Source organism: Oryctolagus cuniculus, chromosome 4, assembly GCF_964237555.1.
Source record: "Oryctolagus cuniculus chromosome 4, mOryCun1.1, whole genome shotgun sequence".
NCBI classification, from domain to species: domain Eukaryota; kingdom Metazoa; phylum Chordata; class Mammalia; order Lagomorpha; family Leporidae; genus Oryctolagus; species Oryctolagus cuniculus.
In genome coordinates this window covers 151,346,397-151,366,288 of record NC_091435.1, presented here as the reverse complement: position 1 = coordinate 151,366,288, position 19,892 = coordinate 151,346,397, and the positions used below count along the sequence as shown (strand labels likewise).

The window sequence follows — 19,892 nt, the reverse complement described above, 5'->3', positions numbered from 1 at the left end:
CTCTCACTTTGCCTTTCAAATACATCTTTTTAAATTTATTTCTTAATTTCTTTGAGAAGTAAAGTTACAGAGAGGGAAAGACAGAGAGAAAGGTCTTCCATCTGCTGGTTCGCTCCCCAAATGGCCACAATGGCCGGAGCTGGGTCAGTCTGAAGCCAGGTGCTTCTTCCTGGTTTTCCACATGGGCGTGGGGACCCAAGCACTTAGGCTGTCTTCCACTGCTTTCCCAGGCCATAAGCAGAGAGCTGGATCAGAAGAGGAGCAGCTGGGACATGAACTGGTACCCATATGGGATGCCAGTGCTGCAGGTGGAGGCTTAGCCTACTGCACCACAGCACTGCTCCCCCCGCCCTCCCCCCTTTTTTTTTTGGAAAGAAGAATTACTGTTAGGAAACAGGTCTTTCTTTGGCTCCTGCCACTCACCCACAAGGTCTCTTCATAAGACCAACCCTTGCTTCAGCTCCATTACTGTCTAGAGCCCAAACTAGTCCAACTTAATTAAATCAAGAGGCCTTGCTTTTGTTTTCTAGTTACTTACATTGCTTTTCTCCAGATAAGCTCAATATTCACTTAATTCTGGAAATCTCAACATTTTATTTTTAAAAAACTATTATTTCAAGAGTGATTTATTAAATGAAGAGGTGGGTAGGAGAAAGTTAGCTGGAGTTTTCTGTAAAACCTAGCTGTGATATCATATATACAAACTATTTAGCTAATCTTGCAGTTAGTATTTGCTTGTTAGTTACAGCATTTAATACCAGAAATCAGAACACAGTATACCCTGAAAAGATGAGTTCAAATTCAGTTATTTGTGTGTGAGTGTAGGCCCTGACAACTTATTTGTCTTATAAGAAAATTTAGACAACGTGCACGAATTAATGGAGGGAAGAGAAGTCTAATAAAGAAAATATTGATTGTACAGTTGGATATAACTGTTTTGGAATTCATGAAATGTACTCATGGCACATATGAGGTTTACTGCAAGTATTGTTTTTGCAGCAGTCATGACATCTTTAAATTGGTATCTTGATTGTCTCAAGTTTCTTGGCAGTATTCTCTACCGCCGTGGCCTATCAGTAACCTGACTTCAGCAGTTGGGATGTGACTGCTTTTTTATGTTCTTTCCTGTTTTAATGACTAGAAAGTAGTAAAGGAAGTAATCTTCCTTGCAGTACTAGAATGACTTTTGTAGTTTGATGTGTATGTGAATATAGAGTTAACCGGGGTGCTGTGTGTGGAGCAGAAGTCTCTGTCTTTCGAAAGTATACAGCAGTGGGCCCTGGAAGTCTAAACCATCTGAAGTACCGCTATGTTCATGGCCCTTGGGCTGTTTCTCATTTTACGGGAACACAGCCAGCTCCTGTTCTTAGAATATCCATTGCTGTGTCATATTTTTCTGTTAATATGTGACCTACACATTAATCAGCCAGTGTGGACAGGAGAAATATTTGTTTCATTGGTACCCTCAAAGATGGCCTAACCATTTCTCATATAGTTGACCTTTATTTTCCAAGGAATTAAAACATTTGATTGGTGCTATGAAAAGAAACTCATGATTTAATTTGTGTTAATCAGTTACAATCTTCTGGGAAAGATTATGAGTTAGGTCTGAAACACCATTGTGCTGATCCTCCTGAAGATGAATGTCTTTAGAATCAAAACAACAAGCCAGGGGCAGTTATTTAACACAGTGATTAAGTTGCCACTTGGAAGGTCCACCTCCCACACAGGGGTGCTGAGTTCTAGTGCCTTTTCGTTTCCTGTCCACCTTCCTGCTAATGCACTTCCTGGTGGTTCAGAGAGCTGAAGTAGTTGGGTTCCATGTACCCACATGGGAGACCCTGATACAGTTTCAGGCATTGACTTCACTCTGGCTGTTAGAGGCATTTGATAGTGACACAGCAGATGGAAGATACCCCACTCCCATTCCCTGTCCCTCTTCTTCTTCAAATAAAATTAAATAAATTTTAAAAAATTTTTTATAAGATTTGTTTATTTGACAGGCAGTGTTACAGAGGGAGACAGACAGAGAGAGATCTTGTATCTACTGGTTCAATTTCCGGATGGCTACAACAGCTAGGGCCGGGCCGGGCCAGGCCAAAGTCAGGAGCCTGGAACTCCATCCTAATCTCCTACGTGGATGGCAGGGGCCCAGGCACTCAGACCATCTTCTGCTGCTTTCCCAGGCACATTAGTAGGGATCTGGATCAGAAGTGGAGCAGCTGGGACTTGAACTCATACCTATAAGGGATGCCAGCATTGCAGATGGTAGCTTAACCTGCTTAACCACAATGCCAGCCCCATAATTAAAATTTTAAAAAGCCAGGGCTGGCAAAGGTGCAGCCTGCAGTGCCAGCATCCCACATGGGTGCAAGTTCAAGTCTTGGCTGCCCCACTTCCAATTCAGCTCTCTGCTATGGCCTGGGAAAGTGATGGAAGATGGCCCACATAGGAGACCTGGAAGAAACTCCTGGCTCCTGGCTTCAGATTAGCCCAGCTCCAGCTGTTGTGGCCATTTGGGGAGTGAACCAGAGGTTGGAAGACTGAGCCCTCTTTCTCTCTCTCTGTCTCTCTTTCTCTCTCTCTCTCTGCTCTGTAACTCCACCTTTCAAATAAATAAATAAATACATAAATCTTTTAAAAAATTTTTAAAAAGCCAAAATTTTTAATCAAATTTTCTGTTTGTAACAAGTAGCGATATATTCTCAGTCATCTATCAGTGTAGTCTTTGCAATCACTTAAGCATTTTGGTGGATTAATTTTGATATTGTTATTACATGTAAAGAGAAGAAAATTGTTATAACTAAATGACAGGATGCAACCAGCAGAAATTTTTTTATTTTGGTATACCAGATGCACCATTAAAATCAGATTTTCTTCATGCAGTTGCTTATCTAATGATCTTTAAGAAAGAAAAAAACTATCCTCACTTTACTCCCAATTACTTTAATTTTTCATTTGCACTTGGGGCTGAATATTTGGAATATTTTCTATGATCACTGCATTTATTCTGTTAAATTATTTTATGTCTTAAATGGGCAATATTTCAGTTTTATTTGATAAAAAATATGTATACACACCCAGTGTCTGAAATGCTTAGGACCAGATTATTCAGATTCCAGATTTTTTTCATATTTTTGAATGCTTGCATATACATAATGAGCTCTCTTGGAGTGGGATCCAAGTCTACATACAAAACTATTTTATATTCAATACATGCCTTGTGTACAAAGCCGAATGGGAGTTTTACCAAGTATTTTTAGTGTGCCTGCATTTTAACTGTGATCAGTTAACATGAGGTCAGGTGTGGATTTTATCAGTTGTAGTGTCCTATCAGAGCTCAGAGTTGAGAGTTTTGGAACATTTCAGATTTTGATTCTCTGATTAGTCATGCTCAACCTGTGTATGGATTTTGAAGCACACAGTATGTGGGGAAGCCGTCCTCTTTCCCCAGTCTCATAGTTTTTAGTGCACTTCCTTACCAGCAGAAACAGACACCCATTCGCACTTATGTGTTAGCTCCTAGAGTCTCCTTGTGATGTAAAGCCAGTGGGAATACTCATCTCTTCCTTTTGTTGCATTAACGTAAAGCATGTTGTTGATACAGTTACTACTTTTTTCCCTATGTCTCAGATCCTTACCAGCACATAGAGGACTTCCGTGGTTTTTCATGACAGCCACATTCTGTATTCTTGTTAATTAATTCCTTTAATCAAAAATTTTAAGGCCCCTTATGAGGCTTCCTTCTTCTTTGCCTTTGTTGATACAGGATATTAACTCTTCTGGGCGTCTTTGTTGATATCCTTCTTGCTTTACTGCCAGGGCTTGCCCTTCTGTTGTACAAATACAGAAGTGCACATAAACACAGGGATTATCGGAACCCTATGCAGATAAATGGGAGAGTGAGAGACTCTAGCTTCTGTATTGGCCTTTTACTGTCACCAGGACTCTAACCTTCCAGTTGGTAAACATTTCAAATGTTTTTACTGTCTACTCAAACATTGAAGTTACTGTGGACCGAGAGGCTGTGTTTTAACCATATTAAACTCCACAAAGGCCTGGCAGAGTGTTACTCAGATGTTGAATACATGAGTATGCCACTCTCTGACTGCTTTTCTATTTTGCTGCTTCCTGTACTTCTGAAGTCTAACTCGGAGCATTCCTTTAAGCTCCCTCATTGATTTGTTCAGTGTCCTCAATGTTAGTGCATACAGAGAACCCAATTACTTCCAGAATTTCAACTGCTACTTTTGTGGATATTTCCTAACTTTCCAGTTTAATTTTATTTTCCCAAATTCAAAGCTTATTCATTGACCTATAACATATCTAGGCTGTGTGTGCTAGGTATGGTTATTATATGTTATCTTTTTAAAAGATCTTATTTATTTGAGAGGCAGAGTTACAGAGAGAGGGAGAGACAGAGAGAAGTCTTCCACCCACTGGTTCACTCCCCAGATGGCCACGACAGCCAGAGCTGAGCCGATCCAAAGTCAGGAGCTAGGAGATTCCTTGGGGTCCCCCACGTAGGTGCAAGGACTTCAACCATCTTCTGCTTTCCCAGGCCATAAGAAGAGAGCTGGATAGGAGAAGCAGCTGGGACACAAACCAGCGCTCATAGGGGATGCCAATGCCAAAGCTAGAGGCTTAACCTACTATGCCACAGTGCTGGGCCCTAAGATTTTTTTTTTATTTATTTGAAAGGCAGAGTTGGGGTGGGAGGAGGACATAAGAGAGAGATCGATCTTCCATCCACTGGTTCACTCCCCCAAATGATCTCAAAAGCCATGGTGGGGCCAGACCAAAGCCAAGGGGCCAGGAACTTTTTCCTGCTCTCATACATAGAAGCGTGAGTTCAGGGACTTGGACCATCTTCTGCTGCTTTGCCAGGCACATTACCAGGGAACAGGATTGAAAGTCAAGCAGCGGGGACTCGAACCAGAACCAATATGGGATACCAGCATCACTGATGGCGTCTTAACCCATTATGCCACATTGCTGGCTCCCACAGGTTACCTTTATAGCAAGATATTATAAGCTATGTTTTATAGATGAAGAAATTCATGTTTAGAGAGTTCAAACAAGTAGTTAGGGGCTGACAGCTGGTAATTGCTAGAGCTGTAACTAGAAGTCGCTGCACTTGATTATTCAGTCACACCTGTAACCTGCATTTATCACCTAAGTGTTTTATTGTACCCTTGTAATCAATAATTAAGAACCTTATTGGGAACTCTTTGTAACCTTAAGAGCCTTTTTGATATGTAAATCTTTTGTGCTCCTTCTTGTAAACAACTGGTCATGTTTAAATACTACTGCATCTATTCAATAAAGGAGCCTTGATCAGGAAAAAAAAAAAAAAAACCTTTGAACTGAAGACATAGACATAATCTAAGCATCAGGAGTTACAACCTCTAGCCATGATTCTGCCATGGTTGGTGTGAATGCTAGGCTGTTTATTGTACCTCTGTTTCATCATTTACAAAATAAGTAGTTAGTTAGGATCTGGAGTATAAATCTAGGATCGTGATAGGATAGGACCTGTCAGTGAAATCCTCTACATTCCCCAAAACGATTGCTGTTCCCTCTCTTCCTAGAAGTAGAGTGATCCTGCCATTTGCTACTTTTATTTGGTTGGAACTTTGGTACTAAATTAGTGTATTTTGTCTCAGACGGATCCCCCTTTCAAATTATGTAACACATTTTGTCATAATAAATGTGTTTGTATTCTGCTAAGGTTAATTTTTACCTGTTGACTTAATGATTTTTAAAGAATCATACATAGTTCATTTTTTTTAAAAAAATTCTTCTTTAAACCTTAGGTAAAACCCAGAAAGATGTGGGTTGGTTCATTTCTTTCTCATTTTCCCCCAGGTCTATAGCCATTGTATCCAATTTATAGAATACCTCTGCAGTGCTAATGTGTCTTTAATCATGGCTGGAGAACCATTCTGATATTATTATATTACTTTATGACATGATACATTCATTAATAAAGAAGTATAATGAAGACTTTGGAATAATCTGCATTTTAATATCTTATTATTCTTATGTTCATTTATTTCCGTATTGAGTTTTTAAATGCACATTTTAAAGTGGGGTCTGATTTTTGCCTTGGATATGCTCTGTATAAAGGTGGCTTTTCTAGCCTGTATATAAAGTGTTTATCTTTAATAGAGAGAAATAATGCCTTACTGGATAATTACGTCAATTTAAAAGGATAATTTTGTGATGTAAGAGTAATTTATTAGCAGAAAGTATAAAAATACTCTTTCAGTTGTTATTCATCCAATTTGGACTGTATATAGAACTATTATTTCAAGAGATTTATTAAAAATACTTAATGTAAACTATTTCAATTTATTTTTTTCTTCTTGTTGCAGGAGCTAGAGTTAATGCCAAAGACAGCAAATGGTTGACACCTTTACACAGAGCAGTTGCATCTTGTAGTGAGGTATGAAACATCTCTTAGTCATACGTTGTATGTGAAAACATTAAGTAGGCCACCTGTGAGTCTATACTCAAATATTCTGTTCGCAAAAGAAGTCAGTAACAACTGAAATATCTAGACTGCTACTTAGAATTTGTACAAATCAAGTTAATTGTTTCATTTCTCCTTTTGTATGTAAGGCCTCCTAGAGACCTGAAGAAACAGAGTAGGAAATCTTGCTTCTGCCCCTCCTATAGGAGGAGTTATTTTTTAATCTTACAGAATCCTCCTCGGGATACTTCTGTGAGGTTGACAGTAACCTGTCGCAAACGTTCCACTGATTGTGATCAGCAGATAGTCTTGTGAGTCTATTCTGATAAACTGAAATATCATTTCATAAAACACTAGAATTAGTCAAAAATGTTTCATTTTATTAATTGTAAATATACAGTCTGAAAATATCTGAAGAATCTTTCAAGGAAGAATAGTTCCTTTTTGCTTATAGCCCTATGTATTGTTTGCTCATCAAGAAAATTGACATTTTTAGAGACTATTCATTACTTGCAAAGTGTTTTGTATTTTTCAGTGCTTTTTCATATCCTCCGTCCTCATGACATCTTTGTAGTATAAATATTTTGAAGAAACTATGTAGTTCAATGGTAGAGATGGGATAAAAGCTTGTACCTTCTTCTCTGCTGTCATTTACTACCTATGTAAAGTATATACCTTATTATAGTTGGTACTTGTTTCAAAACATTTTAAGTAATTTGAAATGTAAGTTTATGTGATTATATAGGTGAATATTAGTCCATTATTTCTTCAGAGTTGCTCAAACTGTGAGAAACGAGAGCTCCTAAGTGTAGCTTGTTTTGCTTCTCCCCATCATGAAACCAGGTAGTTTGGAGAGGGAAAGGGAGCTGTAACCAGGGCCTCAGCAGAAACTGGAGAAGCTCCTGCCACTCTCTTCTTCATATTACTCCATGTGAGCAACCCAAAACAAGAGCTGGTAAATGAGGAGCAGTAAAGTGGAAAAGTGACCGGGGAAGATTGCAGACCTTGTGAGGTAACAGAGGCAGCCTGTTAGCCGCAGCCTGCCGGTTTGGGGAGAGTGAGAGACACTGGAGCACACAGCCCACTCCCATCTGGGTCCTTGGCTTGCTACAGTTGATGAACTTACAGGCCTTAGACTTGGAGAAATCCGCTTCAGCTACCACCTGCAACTATTTAAGGGTATGGTGTTGGGCAAATCTGGAAGTTCCAAAACTAATACTAACTAGTCAGTGTACAATGAAATCTGAAATTCTGTGGTAATACGTTACTGATTTTGTGGTTAATCCTCCATAAAGGTGTTTCTTTAAATAAAAGCAGTTAACATGTACATCACCATTGTTGGAACCTATTAATGTTATAACTATGTAGTTTTCAGTGTGATTCTTGGGAATGTGGCTATTAAAGTCAGTGGAGCTTAAATCATCAGAAGGTAAACTTTGTGTTTTAGTCTACTCTTCATTCTAAAAATTACTGAACTATGTAGTATTGACTGCTTTTGTAGGATATGGGAAACAGCTATAAAATATGGAAACTCCATGGAATTATTATTTCTGTAAACACGAGTAATTTTTTAAAAAAAAGAATGTCATAATTAGCAGAACTGCTAGAAAATCTACTTAGGATTCTAGGTATTCTTTGATTTATGTTTTTGAGACTATGAGAGAAATAAAGGAGTGACTGTGTTCTAAATTCTCCCAAGGACACACACAGCATTTACCACATACAATAATGCTTTAGGGCTTAAATCCTTCATGAAACCTAGGTTGCTAAAGACGGCCTCAGGCTAAATACTGGGACCCTCTAACTCCAGCAGTGTATATGCTTTCCAACATGTCTCTTCTTGGACTGGCTGCCTCAGTCTGTCCCTACCACTCTGGTTTGTGACTTTCATTCTTTGAGGGTAGCATTCCACAAGTTTGAGGTAGATTCCACAAGTTTTTTAAAAATTATTTTTATTTTTAATTTGAAAGGTAGAGAGAGATTGATTCCCATCCTCTAATTTACTCTCAGATGCCTGCAACAGCCAAGGATGGGCCAGGCCAAAGCCCGGAGCCTGGAACCCAAACTGGGTCCCCTACGTGGGTGGCAAGGGATTCAGGTAGTTGATCAGTCACCTGCCACCTACCAGGGCACACATTAACAGAAAGCTGGAATGGGAATGGAGTTGGGACTGGAACCCAAGCACTCCAATATGGGGTGCAGGCATCCCAAGTGGTGTCTTAACTGATGCCCAAATATCTGTCCCTGAATAAATCGATTTCCAAGTACTAAGGTTATTTGATTATTTCATGTAGGGGACCAAGGTGTGTGTTTAAGAATTGAACTTAAGGCTGCTGGATCCCCTGGAGGGAACACAGTTTTTAACCTAATCAGATGCATTTTATAGTGTTGATGGAGCTGCCTTCCCCTGGTACCAACCACACACACCTGGGAAAAGCAGTGCCGGGGCTGGCGCTGCAGCTCACTAGGCTAATCCTCCGCCTGCGGCACCGGCACCCTGGGTTCTAGTCCTAGTTGGGGCACCGGATTCTGTCCCGGTTGCCGCTCTTCCAGTCCAGCTCTCTACTGTGGCCCGGGAAGGCAGTGGAGGATGGCCCAAGTGCTTGGGCCCTGCACCCGCATGGGAGACCAGGAGGAAGCACCTGGCTCCTGGCTTTGGATCAGCGCAGCGCACCGGCCTTAGCGGCCATTGGGAGGTGAACCAACAGAAAAGGAAGACCTTTCTGTCCCTCTCTCTCTCTCTAACTGCCTGTCCAAAAAAAAAAAAAAAAAAAAAAAAACCCACAGTGCCAGTCTGTAGCCCCCTGTTCAAAGGAATGGGAATACTCTCTGTCTTTAGCAGTTCGTTTTCATAATAAAGTTAGCAATATGTCTAAAATTGAGATAGATTTCACCGAGAGTAAAATTTTCACCTCTGATGTTTCTCTTCTCTCCTTCTCTCTGCTTTTCAAATAAAAATAATAATAATAATTAATACATTTTAAATTATATTGTGACATATCAGTTGGCCACCCAAACTGTGTTTATTTGCAGATTGTTGTCCTTTTTTCTTTGTCTTCCTAGCTGGTGCTGTAGAGCTCTCATAGATTGAGCTCAGGTTAATAGTAAAGGCCCTTTGAGTATAATTGCCTAACCTTTTATCATCACCCTGAAATTCATAATTTTTTTAAATTGATGTCATGGGGTATAATCACTTAAAAAAAATCTGGGCACACCATCAACATTTCTTATACAAACTCCCTAACAACTGAAAATTGGAATAGAAATTTCTTTGGTAATACTGTTAGTGAAGCCATATATGCCCTTGGATATCTCCACATTATTTCTGTGAGCTTATAATATACTGATAATGGAATCTAGAATTGTACTAGCATATGACATCATTCTCTTTACTTGGTAGTCCTAGAAATTTCTCTGTTCTTTTTAACTATCTGTAGCCTTTTGAAATTTTCTTTAGTATATTTTCTCAATTTTCAAAGACTAATGCTACTCTATCAGAGTCTTAGTTGTTAAGTTTACAGGCTTCCATAGCTGCCATTTAATACACCCTTATCTAGCATGAACTGGGTTTATTCTTGCTTTTCAATGAAGCAAAAGAAAAATTTTGATTTTTGTGTTATTACTAATGGAATATAAACATTTCTTATACTTTTCAAAAGTTTGAATGTTTGTATTGTGAATTTCAAAGTGGGAATAAATAGGGCAAGACTGGCATTTCTAATGTACTTTGTTTTTCCAGTTTATGCCATTAGGAATTCTTTATCTTAATTTTAATTATTTTCTAGTACCAACATACCTGCTAACATTTCCCAATATAGTGTTAGTTGTATCCTTTGAGTCACAGAGGTGGAGGTAAGGGATTCTGATAGCATTTGTGGTGGTCTTCCATAATTTTAAGTATTCTGCTATGGACTCTTTCTACATTCCTCTTTTAAACTAAAATATAACTTAAAATAAAATGTAAGTATACACTGTTTGAGTTTTGATAGGTGTATATACCTGTGTAACCTTTATCTCAGTGAGGATGTAGAAGATTCCACCATCCTAGAAAGCATCCTTTTCAGTCCCCAGAGACAGCCACTGTTCTGATTTCTCTTACCATAGAGTAATTTTCCCATTCTTGAACTTTATAAAAAATGGAATCATATAATATAAAGTCTTAGGGCCGGCGCTATGGCACAGCGGGTTAAAGCCCCAGTCTGCAGCGTCTGCATTTCATATGGACACTGCTTCCTATCCCAGCTGCTCCACTTCCAATCCAGCTCTCTACTGTGGCCTGGGAAAGCAGTAAAAGATGGCCCAAGTCCTTGGGCACCTGCACCCACGTGGGAGACCCAGAGGAAGCTCCTGGCTTCAGAGTGGCCCAGCTCCGGCTGTTGTGGCCACTTGGGGAGTGAACAAGTGGATGGAAGACCTTTCTCTCTCTCTCTGCCTCTACCTTTCAGATAACTGAATCTCATATATATATATATATATATATATATATATATATATATATTCTTACATCTTGACTTACTGTATTTGCCATAAAATTTTGAGATTTGTCCATGTGGTTGCACACGTTATTGATTTTTTTTTAAATTGTGTAGTATTATCATTGTAAACATGCAGTTAATCCATTTTTCTGTTGGACATTTGCAGTTCTGGATTTTGGTAGTTATGAATAAAACTGCTCTGTGCACTCTTGGGTGGATTTTTTTTTTAAGTTTCTGTTGGGTAAATGACCAGAGTGAGACCAGGGAGTCAGAGGCTTCAGTGTGTCTTTGGTGAGCTGGCTAACTTCCTTCACAGGTTATAGATGATGGGCCTCTATGCAGTCTTTTGCTAACACTTTTAAATACTTCTTCTGTTCCCCATATTTAAGACAGTTCTGATGACATTTTATTTCAGATCTTGAAAAGCCATGGATGATTATATTTTGCTTAGTCCTCATTGATAATTTGTATATTTGTTGTTTACATTTTCTTAGACTTGTCATGCATGTTAATTTTGTGCCTTGAAGGAGGGTAAGAGAGAATGGTGTTATCTACCCACCCCCCAAAACATTGAGGGGCAGTAATACAAGACTTGTATAGTATACTTTGTGAATAATAAAATCAAGAATCTGCCCTGGTTCTAGTCCTTTTCATTTTAATACATACTTTATCATTTGTCTACCAAAGATAGGATTATCACTGTGAGGAGAAAAATTTTGCTAAATTTAGTTCTGCTTGTTACATTGCTTAATGTTGCTGGTATAATGAATTCTTTGGGATCCTGCCATGAGTCCAGTTTATGAATGTGGTATTGTGAAGTTTTTCCATGTGCTTCTGGGAGATAAATCCCTCTAGACAGGAAACTCTTAAATTGCCTTAACATCGGCCTCTCTCCAGGGAGCCTCAAAGCAAAGACCTTGTTTTTATGACATTTTTGTTTTGTTCTGTTTTTGATGAACTAGATCATACTGGCTTTTCATTTTCCTTTTTTTGTAAAGTATACTTTACAAATACTTTGGAAAATAGGATGTTTTTAAGTTTTATTTATTCAATTGCAAAGTAATAAATTTACAACTTTTACAAGTATGAATGAGTTGTATCTCACTATCTGGAACAACAAAATAAAAATGTTTTTGAAGAATACTTGGCAGTATTACTTTTTGCACGTTTTGATAGGAATTCTTAGTACCTTTAAATAAGAAGGTAGGGAAAGGGAATGTTTTATCTAGGTTCATCTTGTGTGGTTCTGAGTACTTTATTTAAATCCAGAATAGTTTGTTTTCTTGGGTAAATTCCTACTTGCTTATAGTTAGTTCTATCAAAATTTCATTTCTTTAGGAAATTATATAATTTCTGAATCTGTTAGCTCATTTGTTTTTTATAATTTTTTCTTCATATGTTTTAGGAAGCAGTTCAGGTACTTTTGAAGCATTCTGCAGATGTTAATGCACGAGACAAAAATTGGCAAACCCCTTTACACATAGCTGCTGCTAATAAAGCTGTCAAGTGTGCTGAAGCTCTGGTCCCCCTCCTGAGTAACGTGAACGTGTCTGACCGGGCGGGGAGAACTGCACTGCACCACGCGGCTTTCAGTGGGCATGGCGAGGTAGGTGGCCTTCAGTTAAAGTGACACTCTCTACCGCCCTCTACCCCTCTAGCACTTAGTGAATCTGCCTTTGTTAGCCCCTCATTAGCCCATGGTAAAAGTACACAAAAATATCTCTATTGCTCATTGTCATCGAAATTTGCCTTTAGCAGACTGTCACTTTTTTGTGTGGTATAACTTTTTCAAATTTAGAAATTTATTTAGGACATACTGCCCTTGCACTTGAATTTCATAGTCAGCCTCAGGTAACAGCAGAGAACACTGCCAACTATCATACAACATGAAAAGTCTGTTCCGTCATTGTGGGAAAAAATAATCAGGAAAAATGGCAATTTCATTATTTCCTAGGACAGTTCTATGCAAAGCAGGCAGAGTTTAGAAAACTTAGTTTCTTTTAGTTTATTGTCAACATTTAGAGCATTCTTCAGTGGCAGAATCATCAAAAGAAAACAGTTTGAGACAGTTTTTAGTTGCCGTACATAACAAGCATTGCCTGTGCTAGGTGTTGCAGTGGAGTGGGCTCTGCTGCACGAGGGAGACTTTGGGAAGAGGAAGTAGAGGTAGAATAGTTTACAGGCCAGCTTTTCCAGGCCTTCATTTTTATTGCAACACAGAAAGTCAAAGAGATAAAGTGATATTCCCAAGATTCCTTGGCTGGGGGAGCTAGTGTCTGCTGTGTTCTTTTCACTATACTTCTGATTTTGCAACAGAAAGAATCCTTGCCTCCACTGCAGTTAAGGTTACAGATGTGTCTCTATTTGAAATGTTGGGTAGCCTTTCCCATGGAGAAACTGTTGTAAATATGGTTAGGTATAATTATTGTCCTTGGAACATTAGGAGGTAAGTAGTCTTTTCAGGGACCTTCAGGTTTAATCAGATGCTAGGTACACTGCATTTGTACTTAGATTTAAGACATTTCTGGCATGAGAATGCACTTTGTATTTTAATAAGACTTTGTGCTGGTAATAGGAAGAAAACCTCTTGTTAGATATCCCAGCTTTAGACTTCAGGAATCATACTTAATTGTTCAGAAAATACCAAGATAAAATGTGACATTTTAAAAAGATACTGAAACCTGACTTCAGTAACACTCACAGTGAAAGTGAACCTGTTTTTCATGTTTTGTTCTGTTATTATGTTAAATGGCCTTCAATATTTAGTCTAGCTCCTTTCTTTCCATAAATGCAGAGATGCAGTGCCAGAAAAATTGAGGTGAGTAGTCATTTACTCAGGGATATTAGTGAATAATTCTACTTCTTAATTTTGCTAAAATTTATGTATACTTTTATTTCAGATGGTCAAATTACTTTTGTCTAGAGGTGCCAATATTAATGCTTTTGACAAGAAAGATAGACGTGCTATCCATTGGGCAGCATATATGGGTATGTGTTTTTTAAATTTACTTTTTGAATGTTATGTAATTAGGAAAGGTTTCATGTTTTTGCCATTTGTGTAACGTTTGTTGTTTTAGTATAATGAAAAGTTACACTGTGTCTGCATTTGCCGGCCAATTGGAACCAGCACTGTAGTTGGAGAGGCTTGTTGCAACAGGAGTGGGTGAATCCAGTTCATCTAAAAGCTGTTTGAAATTGTGTTTATCCTCAAAGGGAAAAATCCCAGACACAGGCCTAGGGCACAAAACTTAGGGTTGATATTTCCTAAGAGCCCATTCTCATACCCGTCCTTGTTTCCATGGGAATATTAAGGTTGAAATAATGAAATATGTTAAGGAATCCATTACTGTGGGCCACACACCAAATTAAATGTGCATGATCCTGTTTGATGTCTATAACATTAATTTTACAGAAAGAAACTGAGGCTTTAAAATATAGGCTTTTCTACTGTAACCTGGATATGTGTTCCAGAAAAAAATCTTACAACTGCACTCTGAAAGTAATTAAGCTCGTGGGGAAGATAGGTCTGAGATGGACCACTCAGAACCTACAGCACTCTGACCACAGCAGAGTGGTCTTAAGATTAACTTGTAGAGCCACAAACTCACATCAGCCTACCTCAGGGTATTTTAAAAGGCAAAAGCAGCAGAATAGAAATGCTGGCTTGTGGGTGCCGAGACCAGGCAGATGGAAGTATATGGCCAAGTGTGGGAAAGACCGCCCGCCCACAAACCTTGAAAGTTCTGTGAGGCTGGGCTTGTGGCTCTGGGAGGAGCTCATGGGTATTGACGTTCATTTTACAAGTTGTTTTAAACAGAGCCATAAAGCTCAGGATTTTGTCTCTTACTGCCAAGGATTATAATTCTGCATCTGGTCTTTTTGGCTCCTCTTGATACAAAGAATCCACATGTGAAGTGACATATTGTTGTTGTCGTCACTGATTCACCGTCAAGCCTCTTGATTGTGATTGAAAAGTCGTGGGCCTTAATACATGTCTTAGTCTGTTTCGTGCCACCTTCTCAGCCACACCCCATCCATCCCTAGGTGAAGCAGTCTTTTCCCCATTACCCTCTTCCTACACTGTGCTTCATCCAGCCAACGAGGTTGCTATGCACATTCATTTTTTCTGTTGTTCTCAGTACTTTTAACAATATCCAACTAAGTTCTACCACAGGTTACTTTACTGTGATAACTTTGACGTAGAAAGTACTGAATAGATGCAGGTTACCCTGATTAGCAACTCATTATTTCTTTCTGAAGCAGTACATAATTTGAATGGTTGTGAAATGAATGTTTTTCCTTCCTCCTTTCCCTACAAATTCTACACATCACTTATTTTTCTTTCCTTATGCATTTATAAACAAAGGAAAAATTTAAGGAATATTCCAAATATCTGAAGGATAGTGATTATGTTTATCAAATTCACATTTTTTGGGAGGATGTCATCATTGACCAGTAAGTCCTGTACATCATGCATCTCTGATAGATGCCATCCTAAAAGTAGACTGGGATGAATTAAATGAAGTCTGGTCCCCTTGGTAGAATGACTTTGTGAATTGACAAAGAAGACACATAACACATTTATTTCACTCTAGAGTTTTCTTTGCTTTCTTTTAATACAAAGATACTTCAGAACATTCATGGGAAAATGAAATTAAAAGGTAAGTTTATTTAGATGCAGAGTTTTTTCATAGGATACATTTTTCAAGAACTTTTTGAAGATACCTAATCCTTTTGGGTCTCTGTCATAGTTACTATGAAAGGCCTTCTGTGTTTTTAATGGCCTATTAAAGGGATTGATCCATATTTCTGAAATGTGCTCAAATATTTGTCAATTTTGATTTTGTAGATTTGCTTATCCATTGTCCTCTTAAAATAGAGCTTTCATCATGTTAGGAAATGTTTACACTTGCTGGAATCTGCTTGTTTGCACCCAAACTTAGTATGGTCTCCATTACTTGGTATGATGTCTTGGTTTTGAATAGTTTCTCCATGTTTGTAGCTATGCCTTCTAGTTTGAAATGTCCAGAAAACTTTTTGGCTATTGGTGAATAATATGCTCTTGGAGTGTAAAGAGCTGTATTTACATGTGAGCCTCCTGGATGTTCAGAGTCCTAGTTGCCACTACCTTACAGTTAACCCAAATACTTTTTAGAGCCATAGATCAGAGTAGTATGTAGAAGGGATCTCTTATGCCATTTAATACTCTTTTTTGGGGGGAGGAGGGATTTTAGTTATTTGTTTGAGAGATAGAGTTATAGATGGAGAGACAGAGAAAGGTCTTCCATCCGCTGATTCACTCCCCAAATGGCTGGAGCCAGGCCGATCCAAAACCCGGAGCCAAGGGCTTCTTCCAGATCTCCCACGTGGGGTGCCTTCCACTGCTTTCCCAGGCCACAGGAGAGAGCTGGATAGGAAGAAGAACAGCCAGGACACGAACTGGAGCCCACATGGGATGCCGGCACTCCAGGTGGAAGCAAACCTACCATGTCACAGCACCGCCGGGGGCTATATTCACGTTTAATTTAGCACCTTATGATTTGATACTTATCTTTGTGAGTTTTTTCCTTAAAACATAAATGATGATTTTTTGGATTGGGCGGAAGCTGAAGGATACTACTTCAATTGATAATTTACATATAAGCAACCAAATCTGTCTGATTGTGCATCATGTAGTATCCTGGCTTAATTTGGATATGGGATGCAGGCCTGTGTTTGAAAACTTCATTTTTATGGTTTATTAACTTAATATGCCCATTGTATATGAAGAGATTATAAGATTGGCATCATAGGCCGGCGCCGTGGCTCACTAGGCTAATCCTCTGCCTGCGGCGCAGGCACACCAGGTTCTAGTCCCGGTTGGGGCGCCGGATTCTGTCCCGGTTGCTCCTCTTTCAGTCCAGCTCTCTGCTGTAGCCTGGGAAGGCAGTGGAGGATGGCCCAAGTGCTTGGGCCCTGTACCCACATGGGAGACCAGGAGATGCACCTGGCTCCTGGCTTCGGATCAGTGCAGTGCGCCAGCCGCAGCATGCTGGCCGCAGCGGCCATTGGGGGGTGAACCAACGGAAAAGGAAGACCTTTCTGTGTCACTCTCTCTCTCACTGTCCACTCTGCCTGTTTAAAAAAAAAAAAAGATTGGCATCATAAGCAATTTATTTAATGTAACAAATATTTATTGGGTGCCTGTTTTGTATATAATACTGCTGTTTGCCCTCTGGAATATACCAAGTGAACATAGCCTTTGCTTTTGAAAGGTGTATAATGTAATTTCAGTACATAAAAGTATTAGTTAATAATTTCATTTTAGGAATAATCACAAAGCATTGTATGATTATTAGGTGAGATTTCTGTGTATCCGATGCTTTTGATATTTGGGTCTTCTAGGAAAGAGATGATTGGGTTGGTAGGGAAGTGGGGTCTGACATGGGCCTGCAAGGAGCAGCAGCAATGATTAGGAGTAGACATCCAAGCAGAACTTTGTTTATAAGATAGAAATCTCATGAACAAAGACATAGAGGTGGGAAGAATTGTGAGGGATGGGGAGAGAGAGCATGTTGTATAGTGTAACCTGATAAAAAGTGAAGTATTATAAAATAATAATGGTTCTCTCTGATCATTCAGATACATGGCCTCATTCCTAGGCTTCTTGTGTGGTTGAGTGGGACCTAAGACTAGTTCTGGTACCATATTGAAAGCATCACTTCTGTGTCAGAGCATTTAATTAATGGTGTGTGACTCCATGGTGACCAGTCATACTCAAGCTAATGCCAGTCACAGGAGCCTGAGTCTGTAAATGACTGAGCATACCCCTGTTGCCAACCTGTTACAGAGTGACTGAGCGGTTACAAAAGATTAATTTTTAAGCCATTGATATTTGAGAGTTGTCAGTCCACAGTTCAGTATACTGTAGCCTGTCCTGGTTCTTAGAAAGATGAGTAGCAGACTGAGTTGCTTAATGAGATCTGGTATACATAATAAGGAAAAAGATTTTTCAGCTGCATGTTCTAAAGACTTAACATTTTTAATTCCAAGATTTTAAGTAGAAGATTCCAGTAAGGCAAAGAATATAATTAATGCCTTATAAAAGCCATAAAAAACTAACTTCAGAACTTAAGATTGTATTAAAACAATGTCAGAGGGGAAAAAGATGTAGGTAAAAGGAAGAGGATAGATTGCAGGATTATTACTGGATAAAATAAATATATTGTTTTTAATTATTAGTTACCTCTTCTAACATTTATCAAAATTATCCTGCATTCTTATTTTTTCCTGTTCTCTCATAATTTATAACATGATATACTGGTGACCTGTGTTGCATTTAGTTAATTTTCATTTCTATCTTTCTTTAAATATATTCAGAATTATTTTTAGTCTTTTCCGTCTGCTCATCTCTTATTTACTCATGAACACACTTCAGGTCACATCGATGTGGTGAAACTACTTGTGGCACATGGAGCTGAAGTGACTTGCAAGGATAAGAAGTCGTACACACCTCTTCACGCAGCAGCCTCCAGTGGGATGATCAGTGTGGTCAAGTACCTTCTAGATCTTGGAGTTGATGTGAGTGTACAGTGTGAACAATAGAAAATAATGTAGTGTTTTATATTGTTACTGCATTATTGGCAGAAAATAATTCAGATATAAAAGATAATCTTTTACAATAATGTTTTTGTCCTTTAACCATATATTTATAATACTTACACTGATTTATGCTCAAGATACTTAATTGAAAAATGTGAAGATGTAAAGTATATTCAAAAGATGCATGACTGATCGCCACAAATTTTCTTCCTCATTGCATTCAAAGCCCCGTAACTCCATTATGGTTGTGGGAACCAGCATGCCAGACACACTTGAATTAGGTGGCTAGGTTATTGTTAGACTTACTTGAGTAGTTAGTCTAATATCTCTTGAAATGACTGTAACAGTTCACATTACAGAATATCAGCAAGAGCCAGGCAGGAAAACAAGGGGGTTCTTATGTACCAAGTGTAAGTATTCTTACTCTGGAATTCTTTTGGTTTCAGGGATGCTGCGTTATCTGGATATATGATTCCTGAATCGAGCTAGCTAAGAATACCTGTAGATTTTGCAGGGCTTTATTAAACATGCGTACTTTATTCCTCTTAGTGTATTTGTGTATTTTCTATTACTTTAGATAGGATTCTGACAAACTCAGTGGTTCTTCAGAACAATATATTAGGAAAAGAAGGAGGAAGAGGCTAGCTAGAAGGAGATAAGCTGCCAAAACAAAACAAAAAAAAACTGGATGATAATCCTGGTTGGAAGAATACATGGCATACCTGTAGAGTTGGATAGGCTTTTTTTTTTTTTTTTTTTTTTTTGAAGATTTATTTTTATTTATTCGGAAGACAGAGTTACAGAGAGAGGGCTTCCTTCCGCTGGGTCACTCCCCAGATGGCTCACACGGCCGGAGCTGCACCGATCTGAAGCCAGGAGCATCTTCTGGGTCTCCCACATAGGTGCAGGAGCCCTAGGACTTAGACCATCCTCTAGTGCTTTCCCAAACCATAGCAGAGAGCTGGATCAGAAGAGGAACAGCCAGGACTCAAACCGGCACCCATATGGGATGCGGCACTTCAGACCAGGGCTTTAACCTGCAGTGATACAGTGCCAGCTAGATAGGCTCTTAATGTTGCGACCCTGTGAAGCCCCTTACCTATAACAAGCATTTGCTAAAATTTTAACAGTTCAGAGGTATTGTCATTCAGGGCCCCTAGAGTACAGAATGGATCAAGTTTTCATTTTAACCCAGCAGACTGCTGATGTGCATAAGTGAGGCAGCCTCTTTCTGATCACTGTTTTCAGTCCATCTTTGTGGAATGTTCACACTTACTGTACTGACAGTAAAGTAACTTGATAGATTCTGGTGGCAGAGTGTTCTTTGAAGTAAGTGACCATAGCTCCTTTTAGTGACAGGT

The 19,892-nt window shown here is 38.9% G+C and overlaps 1 protein-coding gene across 10 annotated transcripts in view; it reads left to right on the top strand.

The window, feature by feature from the left end:
• The window catches only part of ANKRD28 (ankyrin repeat domain 28), a 185,182-nt gene that overhangs the window by 110,487 nt on the left and 54,803 nt on the right, over positions 1-19,892 (top strand). For 6 of the 10 annotated variants that reach the window (XR_011388213.1, XM_008266038.4, XM_008266039.4 and 3 more), the window contains 4 exons: positions 6,378-6,448; positions 12,356-12,556; positions 13,851-13,938; positions 18,368-18,510. Coding sequence is in view for 9 of the 10 variants with exons in the window: in XM_008266038.4 (XP_008264260.2) it covers positions 6,378-6,448; positions 12,356-12,556; positions 13,851-13,938; positions 18,368-18,510 (503 nt within the window). In the remaining variant the exon portion in view is untranslated. The remainder of the gene's footprint in view (positions 1-6,377; positions 6,449-12,355; positions 12,557-13,850; positions 13,939-18,367; positions 18,511-19,892) is intronic. The other 4 variants (XM_008266040.4, XM_008266042.4, XM_051818483.2 and 1 more) reach the window with 1 other exon arrangement.